The sequence below is a fragment of the Corvus hawaiiensis genome, chromosome 9 (genome assembly GCF_020740725.1).
Source record: "Corvus hawaiiensis isolate bCorHaw1 chromosome 9, bCorHaw1.pri.cur, whole genome shotgun sequence".
NCBI lineage: Eukaryota > Metazoa > Chordata > Aves > Passeriformes > Corvidae > Corvus > Corvus hawaiiensis.
The window spans coordinates 30,829,933-30,857,082 of NC_063221.1; the positions used below are offsets into that span (position 1 = coordinate 30,829,933).

Genomic DNA, 27,150 nt, shown 5'->3' on the forward strand with positions numbered 1-27,150 from the left:
TTTACTTAATAAAATAATGAGAGTGAGAGAGTTAAGGTTTTAATATGTCATTCTGTGTTTTATTATTCCCTCTAAAATGAGCATGTATACTTTTTGAAAAACTTTGGTTTGCTTTGGCATGTGATTCACAGGAACATAGCTCTTTCTATCATTCTGACTTAAGTCATATATTTTTACACTAAACATCTTATTACCTTAGTTTTATTATTTCAGAATCAAAGGAGAGCTTGCAAATGTCTATGACTGCAGAGCGAAGGAATGTTAATGAATAGTGCCATTGAATTTTCAGGTTTTAGCTTTTCTGATCTTAGAGAATATAACTGTAAGCAAAAATATTATGCAAGCTGAATAAAATTTAAATAAATAAGGACCAGATGTAACTATAGGGGCCTATAAAATGTAATACAAATACTATCCACTTCCTTAAAATAAATCTGTATTTTAGTATGAAAAATTATATTCATATTGATATTGTGGATTAATCTTTTTTACGAAAGTTGGCAAGTGAACACCATCTCTTGCAAAGGCTTGTTCTTAAATGGGAAACAGACCTTTTGTTTTGACCTTGAGCGGGGCAGTTTCTGGGTCTCGTGCAATGTGAAGCATTTCTGCATTAACACGGTACTGCATTTTTACATTCTGCAGCCTCTGTTACTGCAGTAGTGTTTGGCTTAGGATTTGGGGTGCCTGCTAATGGTTTGTGAACGCCAGCAATGGCAAAATCCTGCAGTGCCAGAAGGAGGCATTTGCAGCACGATGCATCAGATAAAACAACCCCCTTAAGAAGTCGAGTGATTTGCTTGGGCTTGACCTTCACCCTCCCTTGCTGAAAAGTTATCTTAGAGATACCATTTGGGTCTGCAAATGGAAGATCAGAGATCATAGCAGTTGTCATTTCCTCTGCCTACAAGTAACCAGCAGCTGGGTTTATTTTAACTACTGAGGGATTCCTGCGTGGGGCTAATTCTCCAGTGAAACTCACTGTGCAACCAGTTGTTTTCTGCTTTTATCTCTGAACCAGCCTGTAAAAATGAAATTTTTACGATGTTACTACTCTGGACAAAGTATTATAGAAGTTGAAAAGGAAATAACAAACGGTGTTGTGCTTGCCCTGGGAAAGAGATAAATCGCTGATCCTGCAGTCAGCAAAACCCCTTGCAGTGTTATTATCCTTAATAGTGCTAATTCAGGGTAACATTTGTAGCTATGTAGGAAATTAGTTGGAAATGTGTAATGTTAGCTTAGGAAAACACAATGTATCAACTAAATCAGAACCCGTATTTTCCAGAGCGTGGTTTTTATATGTAGTTTACTTTTTGTCTTCCTCAGGAAAAGTGCTCGAATCCATGCAGAAAGCTTCATTCCCTGCACCAAGTATGTGATTATGGTTGGTGGCAGGATTCATTCTCAGTCACTCTGTGATGATTATTGCAGTCCTCAGTGGGGAGTGGTTCACCTTCCTTCTGTGAGGTGCATTTGATCCTGTCCAATGATGGCTGGAGCTCATGGACTGAAACAGCTCAACAAAGACAAACTCAAAGCAAAGTTCAGCTCAGTTAAAGCAGTAGGACTTGCAGTAGTGCAGGACTGGTCAGTACTGTGCAGGAAGCCTCTTTACCACAATCTGGACCTTTTTCCTTGTCAAACCCAGCCAACACCAGGAATATGGAAATTTCTCTGTTCCACATCCTTTGAAATCACCCCTTTTTGCATACTGACCCGCCTTTATCACAGGATACAACTTCATCAAAATACTCTTGGTACTTAATATTTGTGCCTCCTTCATATCTTGTGTCCTTTTCCTCCCTCACCCTCTATTCCCAGCATTCCCAATAACAGCCTGGGGGCTGCTTTGCAGTGGCTTTTCAGTGGAAAGCTGCTGCTTGTCCTGCTGAAGAACAGCTGCATGGTAGAAAAGAAACACTGAAGAGACTGGTTCAGGAGCTGTAAACTTGCAGGGAACACGTGAACAGTCCAAGCCTAAAGCCAGCAGCTTGTGAGACTTTCTCACCATGGTTTTTGCTCCTGCAGGCTTTTAAGGATCACTTGGTCAGTGATTTTCCTGAGTAGGATGCTGACTTGACCACCTTTCTCCCAAAGGTTCAATCAGGGCAGTGCTCTGTGGTCCTCGCCTGAGGTCTCTGCCATACTGGTTCTTGACATTTAAGATACAAAGATTAAGCTGTCCATCTGCCTGAATTTGATTTCAGAGTTAACATGTCTGTTTGTGCCCTTTGCTGAGGGGTGAGCGTGATACTCTTCCCCTCACAGGTCTCTGAATTGTTATAAATCAAGCAGAAAAATATCCACAGCCTGGGGGGAGGAGTTGAGATCCATCTCCCTGGGAGTTCAGGGTTCTTCCCTCCTCAGATGAAGGGCAATGCAGTGCAGATCATGCTGTGCACATGGTACCAGCTCTGTTTTCCATAGGTGGGTGCTAATTTCTGTCAGGCTCCTTGCCCTCACTGTTCAGTCGTTGTTCACTCTGCACCAGCTTTGATCTTTGAGGTGTTGACCAAGAGGCTCCATGAGCTCTCCTGCTTCTCTGCCTTTATTTCCACAGCCAGACCCTCATTTTCTCACTCCTGGGCCTTCCCTTTGCTCAACAGCTGTGCAGTCACAGTGGTATTCTCAGGCAGAGCAATACTCTGCTGGTGAGGGGTCACAGCTCAAGTCTGAACCCTACAAAATACCTTCTCTTTGTGGCAGGTTTGGTGACCATTTCTGCTTCTAACAGGTTTGGGGCACGTCATATCCCAACCAGGTGTACTTCTGCCACGTTTGGGAACCATTCTTGCAGGTGATTTTTGTGGCAGTGCTGTGTCAGTGCCTTCAGCTTCCTTTGCTTGGACTGCAGGCCCTTCAATGCAAACGTTTTTGAGCCTAGGATGGCAATCTCAGCAGTAGCAGAGAAATTCCCTTCAAGTCTGTCTTTCTTTCAGTGTTTTCATGGCTGGACAGCCTCAGTTTACACCTGCCAGCGTGGACTTTGTTTAGCATGGAGAAACGCTGTTTACGTGGCCCAGCTCGTACTCCGCATCCTTCCGTCCCGGGCAAGAGCTGCTCAGCTCTGCATTAATTGCCCGTTTGTGTAATGGTCCCAGACTGTTCTTTGTCAAAATATACAAAGATTAAAGCCCCAGTTTGTTGAATGGATTTGTAAACTTTATGAAGTATGTGCTTTCAGCAGCTGGGTATCTTTTTTTAAACAAGTGTGTTCTTGATACGGGAGTGTTTTTATTTCCCCTTCTGCACGAACAGTTTTTGTGACTCTGCCAAGCTCGACCACGGAGAGCCATAATCTGTATGAAACTGGTGGTGAAAGGAGGTGGGGAGGGATGGGAAAATCTGTCCAGAGCCACCATGAATTCACAACCTTTAGTTGAACATTGACACCACTTTCTCTTCATCCCTCTTGATTGATTGATTTTGAACTATGTAGGTTTTGCTATCAAGCACACATTTAATTTAAACAGGAGCTGCAGATGTCCAGAAAATAAAACCTATCCTTTAAATAAATGTATTGTTTTAGTCATAATGGATCCTACTTTTTTCCTGAGGCACTGAGAGGGGTGTTCCAGCTTCAATCCATGCCTGTTGATAGAGTCATTACAGCTTGGGGCTTGGTTAGGTGGTTGGAGTATGACATCTCAGCACTGCATACAGTTCTTTCAAATATTGATATGATTAAAAATGTTCACTAGCATCAGCAGTTTGGTTTTAGTGATTTGTCATGGATGATCAAAACTAACAGAGTCTTATCCAGGTCCCACTAGATCCAGTGGAAAAAAATTACTTCTGGTTTAAGTACTTCGAGCTGATCCCAGGAGTATCAGAGGAAAGAGATGTTTGCCATGGTTCATAAGCTAAGGAAAATTAAGCTGGTATTTATGCTTATGGACTATTTAGAAATCTTTACAGTGCATCATGGACACGTTGCTCTGTTCTGTTTTTAATGGATTTGATAAGCCTGGTTCAGCTACACTACTTCAAAAAAAACCTGCTTAAGAAAAACAGTGTTTTGGCAGGTCAGCGAGATGTTTCCTTCTGCAGGGTAGGCACAGAGCGAGCAGGAATGTACCTTTTCATGCCATGTGTATTTTTAGTCCTAGGTCTGGCTTCTCGCACATGCAGGAACCACAGTGTAACACTGAAGTGTTGCCTTTTCAAATAGATGATGCAGATTATCCAAACTGATAACATTTGGTGGTTCCTGGGTCTGAGCCTTCGGTATGTGCAGTTTTACATTTAATAAAGCAGTGCTGGGAAAAGCTGGTAACTCCAGGTTGGTGGGTGTTTTAAAAGCAACCACAGATGAAAAACAAACTTAAAGAGATGTGATTGAAAGGTCCTTGCTCTGAGGTTAGGAAATATGAGATTAAATCCAGTCTGAAAAGGTTTAATTTGACCATGCTGTGTGCGTGCCCAGTGTGCTGTTCCATGGTCACACTGCCAGTTTTCTACCAAGCCTCATGGTCACCCCCTGCCCTGCTGTGTCCCAGGTGAATGATGCTGCCTTAACAAGCTGGTCAATATTTTGTGTTCTCTCATTGGTAAAAGTCTCTTGTGTTGATTTGGAGTAACACCAGCATTTGTAAAACAAAGGTAAAAACTTACCCCAAACCAACCAACCAAAACCCCACAACAACCCAAACCCCACAACAGGGAGAGTATCTAAGACACAGAGGCTGCTGAGATGGACGTGCCCATGTTATTCTATTCTGTTAGTATTTGTTGCTCCAGTTATTGCAAATAAACCCTCTAGTTGCCAGTGGTGTATCTATATCTAGATTTTATTTTATTTTTTAATCAAACCACTCTTTTGATTTTCTTAATTACTTGGTACACAGCTCACAGTGTTTCCCCTTCATTTATGCAGATTGAAATCTCTTTTCCCCCATCTGGGACTCTTGTATCAGCTGTAATCCATTTGTGATTACAGTCCTCCAGGCTTTTTTCTGGGACTGGTGTCCATGTATCAGAGGGGACCTGTGGCAGTGGTGCCGTGCTCCAGCAAGTCCACATCCTTAAATAAGTTGTAGAGGGAATGAAAGGGAATCGTGCTCTCGGTGGTGTCAGGATCTGAGCGTTATCCGAAGGGCATTTGAGTTTTCTTTCTGTTCAGCATGTGCTGGGAAAGGATCGTGAGGCAGCACGGGCAGGGGGTGAATTGGTGATGAGAGATGAGGTATCCAACAGTGTTTTCCAAGCATGGAGGGACCTTTTCCCACCCCAGCAGCAATTCCCTGCCCCTGCTTCGAGAAGCCGTCGCACAGCAGGGTTCGCACGCTCCAACCTCACCACCTTTTCTTGGGAGCACTGTGGGAAAGCTCCTCTTTGGCTTGTACATCCAACTGGTGGGGGACTTCACAACAGCACTTCTGGAGGGTGTATTTAAGAATGGGTTATCCAAAACCTATGTGTGCAATTAAAAATCACGTGTTTACCCAGAGGCAGCACTGGTGGCTCAGCTCTGAGGCCGAGGGTTTGCTGGTGTCGCTGGGGAGAGGAGCAGGTTTTGCACACTGGAGCATCCCATCCTGCAAGCTGAAGCACTGCAGCAGGATGTTCACCTATATATTTTTTTAAGGAAAAAGAACAAAAGAAAAAAAAGAAACAAACCAGAACAATGCAAAGGGAAAGCACCAGCAAGAGAACAGTATGTTCTTTGTAATGCTTTTTCTTCGGGGACATCTATTGCTGGCAATAAGATTAAATCACTGAAACCTTCCCTGAAGCTACATCTGCCACTGCCTACATTTTCCAACCTCAGTAATAAACTAACATTTGCCATTGTTCCTTTCTTCTGGATTTCATTTCTTACAGATTTAACCAGCACTATTTACCACAAGGCATTCAGCTCTTGCTTAAAGCCGAGGTCTATGCCAAGTCCCTAAAAATATTCATAGCTCCAAAGAATCTGGTTTTAAATAATACCATTAAAAGTAGACGATATTAATACAACAGTTCACACTGAGTTCATGTGCTGCTGATGCCAATGTATAAAAATGATGGAAGAAGCTCTAGACAAGACTACCCTGAAGTGGGAAACAAAATCCTTTGTACCTTTTTACTGGCTCTTGATTACAGGAGTCATTTTCTTATCCCAAAATACTGGAAATTTTGAAAATCTGTGTTACAGTCTTGCTTCTCCTGACTTGGAGTGCTGTATTTTTTAACTGTGGAGCTGGTGGGGAGTGTGGGGTGGGTCATGGTGGCCAGTTTGGGGGTGTTCGGGAGCAGGATTCATGCCACTGCCTTCTTCCCACAGGATGCCATAGTGATCCATGAAGTTTATGAGGAGGGGGCCGCAGCCCGAGATGGCAGACTTTGGGCTGGCGATCAGATTCTGGAGGTAAAATCTCTTTCTCTCTGTCTGTGCCTGGTTGTGGAGACTTGTTTTCAGTTCAACAGAGGTCCCTTGTAGGTTGAATAGGATCCATTCTCGAGGCTTCCCTTCTGTCACTAAGAACGTCCTGAAAAATTCATATTTCCTTATATATTCATATAAACTGAAGGTACAAATTGAGAATACATTAAATTTAATTGAGCAAGGCAGTTCTTGAATTACATAGTTCAGCTGTCATGTCCAATAGCTTAGTATTATTCATCTCTTTAATCTTTCATTCGGAAGCATGCGCTCCTAACGCCGCTCCAGTATCTCTGCTCTGCCTGAAATCCAAACATTGAGCTGGGATAACGTGGGGTGAGGAGGAGAGGGTGGCTGTAGCATCCCTGCCAGCATCCCTGTCAGCATCCCTGCCAGCATGTCTCCCAGTATCCCTGTCAGCATCCCTGCCAGCTTCTCTCCCAGTATGCCTCCCAGCATCCCTGTGAGCATCCCTCCCAGCATCCCTGCAGAAGCTACCAGCTCCCCCAGGCCATGCTTCATCCAGCTGGGGAATGGTTGCTGTGAATAAATCTGGTGTTTTTCCCCCAGACAAGCACAGAAAAGGTGGAGGGAAAGGGTTAAGGGAGAAGTGTTGGTCTGCAAATGAAACTTTCGTCAGGCAGGGGTTCAGCGCAGCTGCTTTGCAGCTCTGCTGTCAGCTCAGGACAAATTCCCAGCATGGCCATTAAGGCCTCGGTGTGTAGGGTTAAGAAAATAGCAAGGGGTACTTGGGGAGTTGTCTTTACAGCTCTTGCACTGCAAATATTTTTGTTAGTGTTGAGGCCGAATGTTGTTTTGGTTTTATAAATAACGGTTTATTAACAGAGCATGATAATTAGGGGGGTAAGAGTGGGGCGGGTTAATTAATTCTTCTCTGGCCAAACAGGAAAGTGCTGATGTTTGTGGGCCATAATACTGTTATTATTTCAGCTTTTAAAAGCTGTATTCATCAAAAAGATGACTGAATTGGTTTCAGATTAGTGTGATAAAGCACACATAGATGCCTGTGTCGAGGAAAGAGTATCAATGTATTTATAAATAAATGTGTGCAGGATTGGTACTAAAGAATGTGATTTCTGTAGATTAGTCTTAATTACCTGAGTGTAAAATTAAGTATGATTGTAACTTTGCATATATCTTAATGAAAAATTACGGATGATTAGAATTTTGTTTCTCTAGAAATTCTGAGAAATATTTTCACTGCCTTAAAACTTCTGGAAGTGGATTAACATTTGTGGTTACTCTGCTACAGTTCATGCTACTTCCTAAAGAGACTTCAAAAATGCCTAAGTATTGATATGTTTTGGTATGAAGAAATAAAAGATGATTTTGTTGACAGAATATTGGCAAACACCTTAAAGGGCATCTGTGGATCAGGCTTGGAAAAATTAGGAGATTTAAGTTTCAAGTTGCAATAGGGTTTTTTTTTAATACTGTAACATTTAAGCAGAACTTCTTGTTCTGCCTGACATTACTAAAATGCTGAAACCTTCTCAGGTTATGGTAAGAGAAGTGTAGCTGGGTGCTCCAGGAGCGGTCTGGTGTGCCATCTATTGGAAAAAATGGAAAATCACCATTTAATGCATCCTGCCTGGGATTCTCTGTGGCCATTTATTTGTTGGTGTTTCTGATTCCTTCTGTTTTCATCTTGATGATGTTAGGGAGCTGGGGGAGAAGGAACCTGCGTACTGAGATACACAGGGAGCTCAAAGGACCATATCCCACTTTGTGTAGTTGGAGAAAAAAGCACTGCTTGAGGCTGCAAAGGTTTGAGGTTTAAAAAGAAGGGAAGAACACCCAAAACTTCCAAGCCCAAATGTTCTGATTGTTGGGATTCACCCCAGGCAGTGGCACAAAGCTCCGAGCTCACACTCCGTAGGAAACCCAGGAGCTCGGCCCTCTGGAAATGGGAGCACTCAATTAGAACACCAAGGGGTGTCAAATTGATAAATCTGTGCTGTCACCCCCGGGTAGGGTGCGATGAAAAGATCATTTATCCACGTCATTTGGAAAGCAAACACTGATTATTCCAGGTGAATGGGATCGATCTGCGGAACGCCAGCCACGAGGAAGCGATCACTGCGCTGCGGCAGACGCCCCAGAAGGTGCAGCTGGTGGTTTACAGGAATGAAGCACATTACAAGGATGAGGAAAACCTGGAGATTTTCTCTGTAGATATCCAAAAGAAAACGGGCCGAGGACTGGGGCTCAGCATAGCTGGGAAACGGTAAGAGCGTCTCTGATCCAACACTGCTTCCAGTGGGAAATATTTGGGATTTTGATGTAGCCATTAAATGGACTATGAAAGAAAAGGCAAACTGCATAAGGAGCAGAATTTTGTATCTGAATATCTTCCAGGATGCAATGGGGCTGTGGTTCTGGTTCCTATGTCAGAACAACAGACCTGAGCAGTGGAGGCTGCTGCTGCCCAGGAGGGCTCCGGGCACAGAGCAGGAATCCCACCTGGAGAGAGTGTGGGACATGCAGAACTGGGGGCTCACTCTTCTGTGGCATCAGTGTAGCTGTGTCTCAGGGCTTTGAAGGCCCTAAGCATGGCTTTTCTGATTTCTAAACTGGGGGATAAACCTACCCTACCTCTTTCCAGGATGTGCCTTTGCCAGATGGAGTTGTGAGTTAGGTGGAGCTCGTGCTCGGTTCAAAGGGACCGAGGTCAGTGGAAGGTGAGAGGCTGAGTTAGATGCAAACCCTGAGCAGTTCAAAGTGACTGTGCCACGCTGCAGAGAGCAGCTTACAGAGCAGAACCTGAGATACAGAATCACTGGGATTGGAAAAGCCCTCCAAGGCCATTGAGTCCAACTTTTGACCAATGTCACCCAGCCCAGAGCTCTGAGTACCGTGTCCAGTCCTTCTTTGGACACCTTCAGGGATAGGGACTCCACCACTCCCTGGGCAGCCTCTTCCAATGTCTGACCACCCTTTCCACGAAGAAATTCTTCCTGATATCCAACCCAAATCTCTCCTAGCACAACTTGAGGCCGTTTCCTCTTGTCCTGTCCCAGCTCCACCCTCCAGTCAGAGAGCAATACAGTGGGAGGTAACAGCAGCCTAATAAAATGTGACTTTTTTCTGATACATCTCTGAACCACTGCTATTAGATCACTCAAACCAGAGCACTGATAGTTTTAGTCTTCCTTTGCTAAAAGAGATTTATGGCATAACACTTGTTCGGTGTTGGAGTTGCCCTCCTGTATTGCCAAAAATAATTTACTTTTGCAATTACAAAGCACCGTGTCATTATCCTGACTGCCTATGGTCAGGAGAGTTTCTGCAACAGTTTTTGGGTAGCAGTGTTTAACCCAGGTGTTGTGAGCAGATTGTGGGGTGGGTAATTAATTTAGATTATGTAAATTACCCTGCAGATGGTAATCGCAGTCTCCAGCCCTCCTGCCTTTGCTTCTGTGCTGAACTTCTTGTGCTATTCCTGAATCCTTCAGAGTGGGGATCCCCTCCTTAGGGGGAGCTCAATTTCTGAGGTCTGTTAAATGATACCCAGGTATAATTCAGGGTGGGAAGTGCTGTGTCCTTCGGGTGAAGGATAAAAAATGCCAGATCTTGTCATTGCAGCTGGCACCAGCTCACACCACGGAATCACAGGATCATTTAGGTTGGAAAAGCCTTCCAAGATCATTGAGTCCAGCCTTTAACCTAACACTGCCAAGTCCACCACTAAACCACGTCCTACCAGGAGACAGTTTAACTCCATCATAGACCAAACCTTGGACTTCTATTCATATAAATGGTGTTTTCCATACATCTTTATGTATCACACAGTCAGAATTAGCAGTTCAAGGGGAGAGACAGCATTAAATATTAGCAAAACGTGCTGTGGTTTTAAAACTCATCGATTTTTTTACACAGCTGAATGGGGTGTAAAACTGGTTCTTCCTCTGCTCACAGGTTTCTTTTAATGTCTCTTAAATGCAAGTAATCTAAATTGGTCTCCCAAAGAATATTGGATTGTGTAATTAGCCATATGCTTCTTGCATTGTTAGAAATGGAAGTGGAGTGTTTATCTCTGACATTGTTAAAGGAGGAGCTGCAGACCTAGATGGAAGATTAATTCAAGGAGATCAGATTTTGTCTGTAAATGGGGAGGATATGAGAAATGCCTCACAAGAGACTGTTGCCACTATACTTAAGGTGAGTACAGAATACATTTTGAGATATTGAATTGCAGTTACTGACACTGTGCAAGCTAATTATCCTGAAGTGCTATTTACCATACATGGGACAGCTCTATCTGATTACTGAGACAAGAATTTCATTTGAAATAACTGGGAGCTTCATTTAAAGTCTCTTCTCCGTGTATTCCTAGGAATTGGATGATATGAAGCAGGAACACAAAGACACATTTAGTATTTAGGCATTTATTTGAAAATGCAGTTGTGTATCGCATGTGTTAGAAAAATACTTGGAAACGGGAGCGGCAACACAGACCAGAACTGAAATAAATCTTTGGCTTTGCTGTACTGACCTGCAGGGATAAAATGACAGCTTAAATCTGTTCCTGTGCACAGCTTTCCATCTTCCAGGAGTAATTTTACTCGGAAATTCTGGGAGAAGTTGCCTTTTTCTGTGGCAGATCAGGCTGGGGGAAAGGGCAGGGGTGGGATGGCCACAAGTGCCTGTGGATGCTGAAGACCCATTTCTATTCCAGGCTGCATCTGGTTCCAGGGCTTTCCCCCTGCCATCCCCACCAATGTTTCTGTGCATGATTTCTTTCATTCTGGAAGGGAAAGGTTAATTATTTCCTTGCTTTTTCCATTTAGGGTTGGTGCTTTGCCAAAAGTTTACCTATTTAAGAATTGGGAATCGGAGGTACGAGGGTATTTTGTTAAGTTGGATCCATATGGGTTAAATTCACCCTTTTCTGCAGCATTTTTCCTCTGAAGGGTTTTTCAAATGTCTGCTAAAGAGTTTGGGGCTTTTTGTTTATTTTTCCTGAGTAAATTGGCCATCAGTGTGCAAGAGGGAGATCCATACTAAATTCAGCAACCAGGAGAAACCTTCAGGACAAGCCTAAATCGATTTCACTTTTTGTATTGTCTAAATACAAATGTTCATGTTTTGAGCATTCCTTGTGGTTTTCTTCACGGACTTGTGGTGCTGAATATAAACATAATTCTCTCCAGGAGAGCATGAAATATTATATGTCTACTTAAATTGTACATTGTGGGCTGTGTTTTTTTTTCCAAGTGTGCCCAAGGCCTGGTGCATCTTGAACTTGGGAGACTGAGAGCTGGGTCATGGCTGTCATCACGGAAAACATCCCAAAACAGTCAGGTTAGTGAGAAATTCCTCTGTTTAAAGTGGAGCTGTGAAGGGCAGAGCCCGGGGATGGTGCACAGATGTGCTCATGAAGCTCATCCTTCCACAGACACTGCTGAGGGTGGGGAACCAAATATTTTATCCCCATAATTTTCTGTGCTGAACTGCAGCTGAAATGCTGATTGAGCAGAAGAGCTGGTTAATGTATTTATTGTCGGAATGTCTTCCCAAGGCACACAAAAAAATCTGTAAAATCTTTCTCAAATGATGATGCCCAGAAACTTCTGGTTTTCAGACCTGCAAAAACCACTTGAATGTATTTTCTGCAGCTGTTTTGTCTATCAAAATGAGCTGATGAAACCGAACTGTATCTCTGCCTATCTTACAGCAGAACCACAGGAGAGCTGCTTTCCTCTCCAAGAAAACACAGAGCAATTTCCTGCTTCACTTGCTTTTTACCTGAGGCGAGGACAATTCATTTTTCAATCAGAGCAGGGCCTTTCCCCTCTCCCTGTGCCCCCCAAGTCCGCTCAGACACCGATTCTTGGTGTTAAACCTGGAGGATTGCAGGGACAGAAACAAGGCACAGTGACTTAGAAAACTTCTTCTCAATGGGTTTTCCTTCTGAAAATCGACTGCTTTGCCATTACACTGAAGGTGCCAATGTCTCTGAGAGAGTGATCACAGCACGGTGATGCTGTGGGGGGTTTTGGCCCCTTTCTGCCATGGGGGAGCTGCACATGAGGGGATCCAGCACTTCTAAAAGAAGGGTTTGTTTTTTGGAAACAGAGAGGAGGAGCCCTAGGAGGCTTAGGGGAGATGTGAGTTAAAGCAGGAATGTTTTTAAGGACGTCTGTAAGAGGCCTGTCCATGAACAACCCAAAAACGTGCCAAAATTATTGCAGCATGGCGTGATTTCTTCACTTCCTAAAGGCCAGCAGTGATCCGGGCTGGCTGGAGGTGGTGAGGTACCAGGAAGGGCTAAAGCCATGTGGGAACAGCTGGGCTAAGCCCAGCTTTAAAAAGAATGGCTTTGGAGAAACATCTGCAGTGCATGCAGCAGGCAAGGAGAGATGAAGTAACAGAGGGAAATGGCACTGATTGCATTAAGTCAGCAGTCAAGTACTGCACTTTGTTTTGGCCACTGTATCAGCATGAAGCCTAAGCAAGAGCAAGGTAATCAAAAAGTGACAGCTAAAAATTATCTGCCTGGTTTTACCACGGAAAGCTCAAGCTGAAAGGGAAGCAAAATGCCATAGTATCTAACATGGGTCCAGGTGAAAATTCAGATCAAATGACATCATCCCACTTTATTGTAGCCTAAGAGGCTTTTGCAGGAACCTGGTAATTCCTGCATTTCTTTTTAAGAAATCCTAATCTCCTTGATGCAGAGTCGTTTGAGAGCCTTCATCTCACTGCTCCAAAGCGACTTGGTGATTTTGAAAACTGAATAAATGTTTCTCACCAAAACCCTTCCAAGAGCTATAAAAATCTTGGCAGATGATGCAGCAGATCAGCTTGAATGATTTGGACAACTGCAAGTGCTGCTTTAGAAGGTGCTGGCCAAGAGCATCGAGAACTTTTGTCCTCACTTGGCTTTTTTCTGGGTCGACTGCATCCCTTGAGCAGTGGAAATTGAAGCCTTGAGGTGCGGGACAGGGGTTTCTTTCACGTGCATTGCAAATGTTGTTAACTGGGCCATGAATTGGCACCCAGAGGTGGAAATCTTGCTGTGCCTGGTGTTTGTCACTGACAGCTGCACACTGGCCAGTGGGATAATGTGTCAGGGCTTTTGAGTCACCAACTGATGCCTTTGGGGGGAGAAATCTCTGCTGTGCGTGGACAAAGATGGACCAGATCTTTGTTTTGGACAAGGCAGCCCTGTTGGAAAGGTCTGGCCCTCGGTGGAACCTGTTGTTCAGATGCCCTTCCTAAATGGATAATTAGGTTTCCTCGAGGGGCAGAGTTTGAAGATAAAAGCCAGTTAAGGAGAGAGGGAAAAGGAGGGGAATGGGAAGGGCAACAGGAGCAAGCAGCTCCCTTTGGAGGCTCTCCCTCTGTCAGCTTCCACGTTCTTCTGGAAAAGGGAGGAGGTTCTTCGGCAAAGAGAAGGAGCAGGGACAATCACAGTGTGTTCAGCTAAAACAACAGAGATTCCTGCCAGGTGACAGGATGAGTGTCCCTGTTATCCCCTCCATGTGTGAGAGAGCAGCTGTTTGGTGTCCTCCTGGGTGCCTCGTGCATAATTTCCCCTTCTCCTGAGGTGTGGAGACACCCTGGGAGCAACTTAGAGAGGGGAACACTGTCTAGAGCTGACCTGAGCAACACAGAAGTGTGCACCTAAGGGTCTGTAGTACTGTGAGCAGCACCATAGAACCACTGAGGTTGGAAAATCCCTCCAAGACCATCAAATCCAACCATTCCCCAGCACTGCCAAGCTCACCACTAACCCCTGTCCCAAGTGCCACGTCCACACATCTGTTAAATCCCTCCAGGGATGGTGACTTCACCTCCATGGGGAGATTTTGGTCGGTTTCCCCTCCCAGAGGGGTTTGCACTTGTGTGGCCAATGTGGCATTTCCAGTGTGGCTGGCACAGAGCACAGCTGCATCCGTCTGTCGCAGGGCCTGGTTTAAAGTTCACTTCTGGGTTTGACTCACGGGTTTTTATTTATTTTTACCTTCAGGCGAGCCAACAGAGTGTCCACAGCCACTTCCACCCCGCGCTTGCTCCCGTCCTCTCCACCTTGCAGAACTTTGTCAGCACAAAAAGGTCCTCAGCAGACACATCCCAGAGAAACTCAGGTACAAAGTGGGCAGCTGTCAGAACAGCTGAGTGTGATTTGCTTTATATTTGGGCTGCTTTAAAAGCCAAACTGAACACTTCAATCTGGTTTTCCTGCCCAGCCTCCCAGAAGACACCCCACGGATGTTTTTAAGAGCCGAACACTTTCCAGCAGATGACATTATTTTATGTCTGCTGGAGGAGTAATGGCTCCTCTATTTCAAGTGCAGAATTCCTGTGCCCTGCTATTCCCTCACGCCCTTGTCAGAGGCTTAGCACAGGCATGGTTCTCGCATTAGAAACAGTTTTCTCAGGGAATAAAGCTGCCACCACTTCATTTATATCTTTGTTACTCTTGAGTGCATGAAGGGGTGTTTTGTAATGAGAAAGTCACAATGCCCAGTTTGCAGTTTGCAGGTTTAGAGAGCATTAAATCCACGACCTGCAGTAGCCTGGGGAGAGTTCCTCCAGGAGTCGGGAATCTTTGCTCACGTCTGACCGTGAGCAGGAGGAGAAGACATTTCTTCTGCCAGTTTGCAGGCACTGGAGGAGCCTGGTGGCTTTTGGGCAGCCTTCCTTGGGCTGTGTGGACAGGCCCTGCAGCACTGGCAGGGCATGTCCTGACCATGATTTGGGGTCCCCAGGGCTGAGCTTCCCAGTGCCACGGACCTCAGCTGTCCTGGTCCTCCTGCACAGGCACACCTGCATGGATGTGGGGAGTGCTGGTGTTGGGGGGGTAAGAATCGTGGAATTTTGGAAGAGACTAATTCTGCCAGCCTTCAGAAAGGCTCTTAAAACAGTTTCATTAAAGTTGATACAATTAGGGGTGGGTGTAGCCGAGCCTGGGACCTCACTACACCATCAGCTTGTAGGGCTGAAAACAGTTTGAACAATGCCTCTGAAGTCCTTATTTTCCTTTCTCCTTTTTCCTTTTCTTTCCATTCTCCTCTCTCCCCTCTCCCTTTCCCAGTTTCCCCCTTCTCTTTCCCCTGTTCCTTTTCCTGTTCCCTCTTTCTCCTTCCCCCTTTCCTCTTCCCCCTTTCCTTTCCCTCTCACCTTTATTCCCTTCCCCTTTTCCTTGCCCTCTTCTTTCCCCTTTCCTTCCCCCCTTTCCTTCCCCTCTCGCCCTTATTCCCTTCTCCTTTTCCTTCTGCTTTCATCCTTATTCCCTTCCCCTTTTCTTTCCCCTTTTCCTCCCCTTTTCCAATATTTTGAGTACTTTTTAATGCCCTGTGACTGGATCCACACCAGCCTGACTTCTTGCCTGTCCATTATTTTCCAACACAGCACAAACGGGAAGAGGAAATCCCTGGAACCGCACCATTCCCAGAGCCCTTTGTGCAGGGCCGCTGTGATTTAGGAATAATAAGGCAATCTTTAATTGAGTGAAGGCACAATAGGGCTGTTCTCCAGGCTGGCACAGTGCTGCTGTTGCACAGATTGTGGCTGGGCTACAATGGGAGTCACGGTGACATCGAGAGCCGGAGGGATTGCACCGCATTCATCCTTCCTCCTCCTCCTCCTCCTCACGTGAGCAGCACTGCCTGCCTTGGCACAGGAAGGCTCCACTCCTGCTTGGTGATAACTCTGCCTAGGCAGCAAGGGACCGTTGTCACCTGACAGTGTTATCTCTTAATTATATTATCTCTTAATTACAGAAGCTAATTGTTTGTTTCTTTATTAGGAGGAGCCGATATGGGCCCAAGGACTGTGGAGATAACGAGGGTCAGTGAGTTATTTTCTATCCATTCATAAAGCCGACTCCTGTCAGTGAAGTTGTTCATTTTTGCAGCATTTCTCACAAGTCAAGCTGTATTGTTTGTGTTTGCAGTCGGATGTTGGATGTGTGCCTGTGCTTTGGGTGAGGAAATGTGTGTGTCAAACCCGTTTTCTCCCTGTTCCACAAATCAAAGGAGCCAGTTATTGCCATACCCTGAACACGGACCTCTGCGAGTTGCCCCAGCTGCAGATGTTTGGTTTTGCTTTGTTTCAGGGCCCGAATGATGCACTGGGTGTCAGCATAGCAGGAGGGAAGGGCAGTCCCTTGGGAGACATTCCCATCTTCATCGCTATGATCCAGGCCAGTGGAGTGGCTGCTCGGACACAAAGGCTCAGAGTGAGTGCTGGGGTCCTCAATATTTCCTGTTTCATCTCCCACATGTCCCTTGAAGCCTCAAGCACTTCTATGTTTGCTACCACTGATAATCTCTCACAGATTACTCTGCCTCCTTTTATATAAAAGCAAAACAAACAAAAAAAAAAACCCACCCCAAAAACCAAATCTGCCCTTCTCTTCCCATCCTGGGAATAATGGTGATTGCTGCCCCTGAAAGTGATGTTAAGAGAAAGAGCTTAAATGCATTTGCAGTGGTCTTGGAATGTCTGTGTTCATCCAGGCCCAGGCAGGGCAGCAAGAGGGTCTCTGGAAACCACAGGTATTTTGGGAGCTCCAGGCTGGGCATCATTTAGAGCTCAAACCAGGCAGAAACCAGATGAGAAATGAGTTGTTTGATCTTAAGGCACCTATAAAGAAACAGCAAAATAAGGCACTTGTATCAGACCCACAGCACGTGTGGGTTTCCAGGGATGGCCATGGTGAACACTTCCAATTTTGGAGAGAGTTGCAAGGAATCATGAGGATTGAAACGAACTTATTATGCATGCAGATCCACATGCTTTGGCCCATGAGATTCATTAGGACAAGCTGCTACACTCCTGCCTTGTCTCTAATGGAATTAAACAATGGCAGGGTCAAGGTCATTTTTGTGTGTAGGAAGAAGAAATCATCCAGGTTAATTGGATTAATATCAGAAGTTCCTACTCTCCTATACAAGATTCAGCATGTGCTTACATGGTCTGGAAGAATATGAACTTGTCTGCACATTCAGACACAAATGAATCCTTTCTGGATGGGAGGACAGCAGTGAAAATCTCCCCCTCTCTCTGCTTGCAAATAGAAAAAGTGAAATACAACCCATCTTTGTTTCTCTGATCGTATTGTTAGTGGTAAAAAAATCCGTATTGTCCTTGCTCTGAAGAATGGGAAATGATCACTGGCAGTGCAGAATCCTCACAAAAGGGATCCTGCAAAAGAGAAGCATGACTATGCAGTGCCAAGTTCACCAGGAATTTTAAGCATTCTTAACTTTAATTTTCCCTAATGCTGTTAATTTTCCATTGCTGTTGTACTTTCAGGTTGGAGATCGGATTGTCAGCATTAATGGGCAACCTTTGGATGGGCTGTCTCATGCAGATGCAGTTAATCTACTAAAGAATGCTTATGGGAGCATTATCCTGCAGGTATGGTGATAAATTGAACATGCAGCTGCATCAGGGTAGATAAATGGCATTCAGGAATTAAAAAAAAACCCTGAGCATCCCTGGCACAAGGCATCACAGAATTGCAGGGTGCTTTGCTGGTGGGAATTACACAGAACGAGAGCAAGAAATCATTTCCATTCAAAAATTCTTCATTGCCATTCATGCAGGCTGTGAGCATGGTTCTATAAAAGCATAACAAAGAGAACAAAATGACTTGTTGCCACACGTGATAAATCAACAAGCTTCCAAGTTGTGGGATTTTTTTTTTTTTTAATTGGAAGTTAACTAGGAACAAGAAAATGTGTGTGTGTGCTTGTGATGTAACGAGACAGAGACCCACAGGGTGGTTTCCTTGTCCTTGAAAGAAATTCTAGCAGAATTTAGGAGAAATGATGGCATCATCACTGAGGCAGTGCTGCCTGGAATTGATTGTTCTACAGGTAAAGGATAAAAACACTCAAGAGAGAAAACAGTGCTGTCACTGCTATGTTTCTGTGGTAGCTAAGAGGGACATCTTCTGCCACATTGCTTCTAATTGCTGCCTGCCACTGCATTGATCCAGAGTTTATTTTTATGTTTATACAAAGAAATGGGGAAAATACTTGCCAGAGAGAATTCAAAATTCTACTCGTTTGCAGAATTATTGCAACAATTGGAAAACAAGCTGAAGACACCACTAAAATCTACTCTTAACTCTCTTTATCATCCCAGCATTTTGGATTGGAACACATCCTGAGGGATTTGTGCAAGCTCCTTGCTTGTATTATGACACAAATGTGACTATAAAAAACGGGGAAAAAAGAAAAAAGGGAAAGAAGAGGCAATGAAATGATAATAAACTTAGTTTTAGACTTGCTTATTCTTTGTTTTGTCTGTCCATGAACTGCTGACCTCGTGAGTGATGAGCCAGTTCCAGAGCAGATGGTGTTTTGTGTAGTTCCATTGAAGTCAGAGGAAACACACAGATTTACACCAGCTGAGGATTCTCTGTTAAATTATAGTTATCATATTGTTACTAACGTTGCGTAATTTCACTTTTCATGTCAACGGTATTCCCTGAATAGAAAATTAAAAGCTTGATGCAGAACCTAAAATTGCTCATCTTGAAAGCTGTAATACAGCTCAATACTGCTCCTCATCATGGATTTAAAAATATTCCTGATGGAGCACTCTGTCACTGGGTCGCTCACACAAACAAAGAGGTTCTTCTAGAAGTGCCACTGGGTTAAAGAGCTTCCTCTGGAAGTGTCTTTGGGTTTGTCACTTGGCTGTTTCTCTTCCACATTTTGGCTCCCTGAGCATTCTGTCTCATTAAAATGAGCTTGATGCTCTTTACAGATGATACAGGTTTATTGGGATGGAGTAGAGTCTGTTCTCCTCTATTAAAAATCTGTTCTAGGAAGGTGGGATGTTGTACTTTAACACCTGGAGTGGTGTCAAAGCGTGGGTCTGATGGTTCCCCACCAACCACAGGTACCTCACCACCACTAAGCTGCTCGTTCTTTATCACAACAATCCAAATGGAATAATCCTATCTCTGTGATGATCGTGACTGATGTGCCATTAAGTAATTCTATTTATTATCAGGGTAGACCACTTCATGGCAAGCTGCTCTGAAAGGTCAGATAATTGTGTGCAGTGGGGTGGAAAGGCTTATTATGGGAATGTCCTGGGAAGGAGTTTGTAAATGCTGTTTGCAAATGGGAGATTAAGGTCTCAGGGGAACAATCATCCCTCTCGGCTGTTTTGATGCCTTGGTTTAATTTAATTTCTTTTCTGCAGGTGTAGTAATGAGATAAGGGGGAGCTTTTTTACAAGGCTGTTGAACTCTCATATGTTCTTGCTGCCAACTGAAGATTTTTGAATATAGATTTATTTTTGTTTTATTGAACGACAGGAAAAAAAAAAAAAAAACCACGACAGATCCTGGCTGGAATTCCTTACCCTGATGCCATGGGAAGGGAACCTCGGTGGGGTCTTTGCTGGCTGAGCCAGGTGCTGCTCTCATCTGCTGGACCCCTTCCTTTGGGGCATCCTGGAACCCGAGTCCTGGGATGCAAAATTTGCATGGAAACCTCTTGGCTCTATCACCCTCTTGGCTCCAGATGATTGGGAAGAGGGAAATATTGCTATGGAAGAATTGTGAGCACTCACTTGGAACAGATTTATAGAACAATTTTTTTACTTTGAAAAGGGACGTTTTCCTTAAGCCACGTTCACAGCAATGAGTGGAAGAAGTACCTGCTCACTTGGATAAAATAAGGCCATAGCTAGAGGAAATACTGGAATTATTCTTCCTGGCTGTTTTTCACTGTGTCTGAGCTGAACGCCTGTGCTGCAGTAAACGTCAGGCAGAGAAGATATCTCCTCAGAGGGAGATGGAGTTAGGGGATAACCACAGCATGTACTTGTTGGGAAATTGATGTCCTTTCAGCTGTAAATACTTCAAATCCAAACCACTTCGTGGTGGTTTCTTTGAAAATTTTCCAGAAAAAAAAAAAAAGCAAGTAAAAAATCATCAATAAAAAAAAAAATAAAGTTATTGCCAGGGCCTTCACTACTCTCTCAGAAAGAATTCCTTCCCAATCTCCCATCCATCCCTGCCCTCTGGCAGTGGGAAGCCATTCCCTGTGTCCTGTCCCTCCATGCCTTGTCCCCAGTCCCTCTGCAGCTCTCCTGGAGCCCCTTCAGGCCCTGCCAGGGGCTCTGAGCTCTCCCTGGAGCCTTCTCCTCTCCAGGTGAGCACCCCCAGCTCTGCCAGCCTGGCTCCAGAGCACAGGGGCTCCAGCCCTCAGAGCATCATTCAGGATGGTTTCAGAACAACAGAGGACCCAGAACTGGGAAGGTTAACAATCCAGTTTGTTTTCATGCTAAAAATTCAGAAAAGTCAAAACCAAGGATTCATTTGTTCCCTACTCATCAAACAAACCAGTCTGAGCTATTTCAGGGTACTTGCCTCACAGTCTTTTGGATCTTGGTGTTCTCTTAAAGGTTATGATGGTTTCATTCAAGACGCATCCTGGACCCTTGTGTTGACTCTATTTCCTTGGAAAAGTAACCTTTTTCTCTGGATTATCCAGAAAGACTCTTCCCCTTTGCTCAGTGCCCGAGTGATGGTCATGTGAGGGCAAGAGAAAGCTTCAGAGCAAAATTTGCATTGAACCCCCAGAAAAGTGGCTGCTCTTACCTGAAAGTGAGGAATTAGCAGGAGATTTGAGTGGAACTTGGTTTTAAAACTTGCCTGGGGAAAAAAGTCAGCAGCTGATTTTCCAAATGGTGTTTCCTTGCATCCCCCTTGCCCAGGTGGTGGCTGACACCAACATCAGTGCCATTGCCAGCCAGCTGGAGAGCATGTCCACGGGCTGCAGCCTGAACGCGCCCTCCGAGCACCCCGCCGACGATCCCGAGTAAGTTCCTGCTCTCCTGCAGAGCTGGGGTGGATTTCTGGGCAGGAGAAGGGGTGCAAGGAGGTCTCTCCCATTGCTTCTCTCTCTAATTTTCCATCACCTTTAAAATGAAAACTCTGTGACCTTCCTTCCCCAAGCTGATGATGGGCTCGTGTCTGTCTTTGCCTGCTGACAGAAATTGCTTGAGTAAACAAGCACAAAACGTGTTTCCAAGCACTACTTCTGGGTGTTTTTCAAGGAAAAAATATCCCCTTTCTTCCCTAACGTTGTGCTGACATGGTAGTTCTGCCCTTGTCCGTTGGCTTCCTCGTCTGGAAGGAGTTCTGATCATAGCAATTTGAAATAATTTGGTATTGGCAGACTGATGCCAGAGGTGTTAAAAACACCTTTCAAAACATGTAAGTCCCAGGACTTTGTCTTTTCAATCTTTTTAGCTTTGTAATTTGAAAAAATCTGATTAAAATAATTCCTGCTTGCAGCACCTGTGTGAGGTGATGGAAGTTGGAGATCCAGCCCTGCCATGCATCATTCTCCATTGTGTGCTTTTCACACTGTAGCATCCCAATTACCATTTTGAAATTGATTTGGTCTCCATTTCAGCTCATCATCTTCATTATGTTCTTCATTTTCATTCTGTGGTTCATTCTGTTTATTTTAAGAAGTTGCTGCCCTACCTCAGGGGGGTTGAGTGTAAAAGTTGAGCTATTTGTGCTGCATTCTGTGGTCTTGCAATGTGAGATGCTGGTTTTATTGCTTCTCTCAAAGGAGAACTGCTTGCTTTACAAAAGGATTTGTATTCTTTTTTCATATCAAAGCAGTAGGGAAATTTAGAAGTGAAAATGTGAAGCAGAATTAGGTAGGTCCTAAAAAATGCACAGATATTATTCAGCTTGGGCTGCACCCTTAGATAGGTGGAAGATGCCAAATGGCTTTCACAGAATCATGGAATGGTTTAGGTTGGAAAAGCCCTCCCAGATCATCAAGTCCAACTGCCGAGGCCACCACTGACCCATGTCCCCAAGTGCCACATCCACACAGCTTTTAAATCCCTCTGGGGATGGGGACTCATCCCTGCCCTGGGCAGCTGTGCCAATACCTGACCACCTTCTGTCCACAACAATTCTTTCTACATACACAGAAATTACTAATTTCAAATTTGAGATGGATAAATTCGTATGAGTGGCCTAAACTCCACCAAAAAATCTTCCTTTGTTCAGTGTAGGCAGAGAAAACCCCCCAAAGAGTTCAGGCTCAAAGTGACGAGCTCTGGAGTTATGAGCACAGGCATGTGGGTATAATATAAGAATACAGTAATTAAAAATAAATTCTTCCAAGTGAGGAGCTGGAGCGCACGGGAGCAGCCTTTGAACTACTCTGGGCTTTGAAGGAACATTCCAGTGCCAGGGTCATGGTTTGTGACTGTGTGAAAAAACTCACGATAGATAAATGTCTCTGTAAGTGTCCCCAGAGACAGACATTGCTTATCTAAGTGATATTTATTGTGTTTCCAGAGCACCTCAACCTAAGATTATTACTTTGGAGAAAGGCTCTGATGGACTGGGATTTAGTATTGTAGGGGGGTATGGAAGTCCCCATGGAGACCTGCCCATTTATGTCAAGACTATATTTGCCAAGGTATCTTTTATTTTTTGTTTTCTCCCCTTTTTTCTGTATTATCTTTAAAAATAAACCTAAGATTGGGCTTGGATAATATATTATGTAGCAGAAAGCAAAATGTACTGTCTGAGTACATTGCTGTGAGTTAGGGGACCCAGAACTCATAGCTGGCTTCTCAGTTTGTATTTCATATTACTGATGGCTGAAACAAGACACTTTGTCTCAGCAAAATTGCTCTGTGTACTTGGGAAACTTGGGTTTGTACATTAAAATATTTATAAGGCAGTTTTCGATCTGTAAATCTCCAGGGGATTTCCGGGAGGTGTCGAAGGCATCCTTTTTCCCCACTGTGCAGGAGGGAGGCAGTTGCAGAGGTGCTGTATCCTGGTGAAAAAACAGGAATTAGCCCATCTCTGATGCCAGCCCTGAGTGTCTGGGGGCATTGGGGGTCCCTGCCAGATACAGAGAGCTCCAGCCCCTGAGGCTGGGGAAGAATCATAATACAGCATATGGAGGAGGGAGAAATGCCCCTTTTTCCACCCATCCCCTGCTAGAAATGAGCTCAGTGTGGGCCAGCAAGACACATCAGGCATGGCCACGTCAGGGGAGTTGTGGAAATGGAAGAGGAGGGAAGAAGAACAGTGGGAATTAGGGATACTTTCCATGAAATAATTTTGAAGTCAGTCACATGCAGTTGCTTGCCCTGTCACTTGTGGCAGCACTTGTGGCAGGGTAGATGATGTCTTCGAGAAAACTTTGAAGGTAGAATAGAAGTCATGTCTCCTTCTCCTGCTATTCTGGGGCTCAAACCGTAAATATCTGGCCTTTTTACAATTTTCAATTATTAAAATACTGTCTCTTTCAGCTGGTGCTTAGGGTTACGAGTTTCTAGGTGAGAGCACAGCTGAGAAACCCTGAATGGAACCTAAAGTTCCTGCAGTCACTGGGGTGGGGCAGAAGGAGACACTGTGAGCCAACCTCTGGGCAGGCAGGGCTTGGGATTTAGGTAAAAGAACTTCACTGAGGCCTCTGGAGGAGAAGAGCCATTTCTAAAGCTCTCTGGAAGCTTTTCAGGACTGTCATAGAACTTTTTAGGTTGGAAAAACCTTCTGAGATCATTGACTCCAGCCATTTTTCCAGCACTGCCAACCAATGTCCGCAAGTGCCACATCCACATGGATTTTAAATCCCTCTGGGGATGGGGACTCCGCTGGGCAGTCTGCTCCAGTGCTTGGCACCTTTTGTTGAACAAAATGATCCTGATGTTCAATCTAAACAACTCGAGGCCATTTCTTCAGCTCTGTCTGGGGTCCGGGGCAGTGCCCAGCTTGTTCCCTCTGCCTCCCCACTTTTTTAGCTGTTTCTCTGCCCTGGGGCATGGAGCACATTTCAAGTGCTTTAACACTTTAACAAGCCTCTCCATGATGGTAAAATCCAGAGTCAGTCTTTCCCTGCCTTTTTTGAGGGAAGAGCCAATTCCCTTCTTCCTGGGCGTGTACCCTGGCAGGGTGGGGAGCACCAGGTGGTGGTCGAGGCACTCAGGGGAAGCTCAGCACTGCCATTTCTCCCGGCCATGAGGGATTCCCAGTGCTCCATCCCTCATTCCAGGCAGCATTCCGGGTCCCAGGAGGCCCGGTGTGCCACGGCTGATCCCTGGTTTGCCGTTGCAGGGTGCGGCGGCCGACGACGGACGGCTGAAGCGCGGGGACCAGATCGTGGCCGTCAACGGGGAGGCCCTGGAAGGCGTCACCCACGAGCAGGCTGTGGCCATCCTGAAGCGCCAGAGGGGCACGGTGACACTGACAGTGCTGTCCTGAGCGTCACAGAGATAAACACAATTCTTTTAGGCCATCAGTAGAGCTGTCAAACACTGCCCAGCCCCCGGCAGAGCCTGGCAAACATGGATCAGCCTTCCCGCCGCTGCCAGGCCGCGCAGTGCGCATCTCCAGCTTCATTCAGCCTCCCACGTTTATCAGCCTTTCTCCCCGCCCTCCACAACTTCTGGTGGCTTTGGAGGTTTCTCTGGACAAGTTTAATTAAGGAACTTCAAAGGACGAGATTCGTTCTGCTTTATTTAATGCGTCGGTTTGTCCCCGCTGGTCCGAACCCCGGTTGCGACTGCTGAACCTGGAATCAGTTCGCACACAAAGGAGAATTCCGATCATCAACTGATCTCATCTGATGAGCAGAAATAAATGCCGAGTGACTTGTCATCTCACTCATGATTTACTTATGCTAATTGTTCTTTCAAGTATGCCAGAAAACATTAGCAATGTAATTAAATTACCACTGTTCCAAATGATGAAATATCAAATTCTCCTCTGGGAAATTATTTGTGCTCGGCACAGTAAGTCTGATAGTCAAATGTGAACTTCTCATGTTTATCTCTTTGGGTAGGTCTATGGAAGTTAGTCAGAGGTAATTACTGTGATGTGTCAATTTGCAGCCTTTAGCATGAAAAATAAACGAGGGGAGAGGGAAATTTATTTTTTTAGGCTTTTAAAATGTTTGAGCCTTTTCAGATATTTAGGCAGCATGAACAACAACAGCGTAGCTCAGTCTATTCTAATTATATTTTTTAAGAAGAAATGTGCTGTTATATGCCAGGCATGTCGCATACAAAGGCAGTTGTTGTCGTGCCAAGCTGCAGCATAATTGTTCATCCTGAAACTTCCACGAAGACAAAAAGTTTGCTTCGGGAATGTGATCCTGTAGTTCTCGGAATGACGGTGAGCAGTCCCTCCAGCTCGATGGAGTTCATCCTACCCAGCAAACTGATTTATATTTCTGGGAGTCTCCCCAGGATCAGGTAGTGCAAGGAAGAGGCTTTCATGCATCACAGAGGATGCTCCTCTCTTGGGGCTGCCAGAGTCAATTTTGGGTAACACCAGGCACTACCAGGCAGTGCTGGGATGATCTCCCACAGCCAGCTGCAGCAGTTTGGGATGATGTTTCTCAGTCCCCTCCAGCGAGTTGGGCAGCTCAGTTGAAACCCCAGCCAATTTTTGGGGGTCTGAAGCTCACAAGGAGCCTTCCCAAGGCCGGTCCCACTCCACTGTGGAGGTGGGAGTGCAGGAACGTTTAGCCAAAAGTTCCCAGCTTCATTCCATGTCCCAGCCATCCTGCCGTGATTATATGAGCGTGGCCTTGGTGATTTAGCAGATGAATTTGGCAGGCAGATTCCTGGCAGTGCAAGGCATTGTGGGTTAATCTTCCTATCCAGAGGAGCAGGAGGGGTTTGGAGGAAGCAGCCCAGTCTGACTTGGACTATTTGGCATAATTTATAATGATGATGTAGCTGGGAGAAAGGAAAGGGGGGGCGGGGTCAAAATTGGTTGCTCATTTTGTGTGAAAAATTCCAGGAATTAAATGGAAAGAAGGTTCAAAATCTGCAGTATAATAACTGAGCAGTGCAGGGGGGTGTTGTTCTGTGTCATTTAGTGGAATTTTCCGCATTTTGCATACAGGAACAGGTCCTGAAGCGAGGTGAACTACACTGAGACAGGAATGCTGCGATTAATTCTCATGGAGAAGGGTTTTCCTTATTTCCTTAGAAAGTTTTCCATAACTTTAGGTAATCACAAAGTGCATTTAGCCTGCTGGAACCATTGGTGGGTATTCCCTTAAGAGTGCCTGGAAGAGACTTCTCATTTTCAGTGGATTCCCAGTGTCCTGTTGGATTTGCCAAGTGAGGTGTGAATGGAATCTTGATTGCAGGAATAGCTCCAGATGTAGAAAACTGGGGAATTCTTAACAAACTGCTTGGGTTGCACAAGTATCCGAGGCATGCAGCAGTTCAAGGTGAGATGTGAGGAGGTGCCCTCAGCAACAGTGTGTGGAATTTGCCAACCAAAGGGAATGATTCCTCTGTCCTGTTGTTTTTATAGCCGCTGCGTTCCGACTCTGAGACGTTGCCACATTTAATCAATGAAGTTGTACACGGCTATTTATTAGCCTGTGATGCACATGCAGTTCATAGACATAAATAGAATTTATGGGCTGAGACATTTTGCACTTCTCGTTGCTCAGAAGGAGAGAGAACATTTTCTGCTTCCTGTAATTTGCACTTTGTGTGTTTGAGTATATTACTGCCAAAAAATTATATTGCAAATAATTGATAAACCAGTGACCACGCTCCACGTGCAGGACCAAGGCAGAGAATTCAGTTTGCATCATGCTTGTCTGGGTGGAGGTGTTCTGGTTTGTTTAGAACTTTATTTCTGCGCAAGGGAAAAAGCAATTAAACCTCCTGATTGTATGTTTACGTATACCAGTAAAAGGAGACGTTTTATGACTTCAGGGGTTCTAAATAAAGCTCGGTTGCGTAAGTAGTTGTGCATT

General features: G+C 44.8%; 1 protein-coding gene across 4 annotated transcripts in view; it reads left to right on the forward strand.

The window, feature by feature from the left end:
* PATJ (PATJ crumbs cell polarity complex component) overlaps nucleotides 1–27,140 on the forward strand; it is a 140,715-nt gene extending 113,575 nt beyond the window's left edge. For 3 of the 4 annotated variants that reach the window (XM_048312761.1, XM_048312763.1, XM_048312762.1), the window contains exons 34-44: nucleotides 6,272–6,355; nucleotides 8,425–8,618; nucleotides 10,405–10,552; nucleotides 11,609–11,695; nucleotides 14,367–14,484; nucleotides 16,149–16,189; nucleotides 16,458–16,580; nucleotides 17,660–17,764; nucleotides 21,089–21,192; nucleotides 22,704–22,827; nucleotides 24,480–27,140. In XM_048312761.1, coding sequence (XP_048168718.1) covers nucleotides 6,272–6,355; nucleotides 8,425–8,618; nucleotides 10,405–10,552; nucleotides 11,609–11,695; nucleotides 14,367–14,484; nucleotides 16,149–16,189; nucleotides 16,458–16,580; nucleotides 17,660–17,764; nucleotides 21,089–21,192; nucleotides 22,704–22,827; nucleotides 24,480–24,626 — 1,275 coding nt within the window. In that variant the 3' untranslated portion in view covers nucleotides 24,627–27,140. The remainder of the gene's footprint in view (nucleotides 1–6,271; nucleotides 6,356–8,424; nucleotides 8,619–10,404; nucleotides 10,553–11,608; nucleotides 11,696–14,366; nucleotides 14,485–16,148; nucleotides 16,190–16,457; nucleotides 16,581–17,659; nucleotides 17,765–21,088; nucleotides 21,193–22,703; nucleotides 22,828–24,479) is intronic. The other variant, XM_048312764.1, reaches the window with a different exon arrangement.
* The last annotated feature ends 10 nt before the right edge of the window (nucleotides 27,141–27,150 follow it).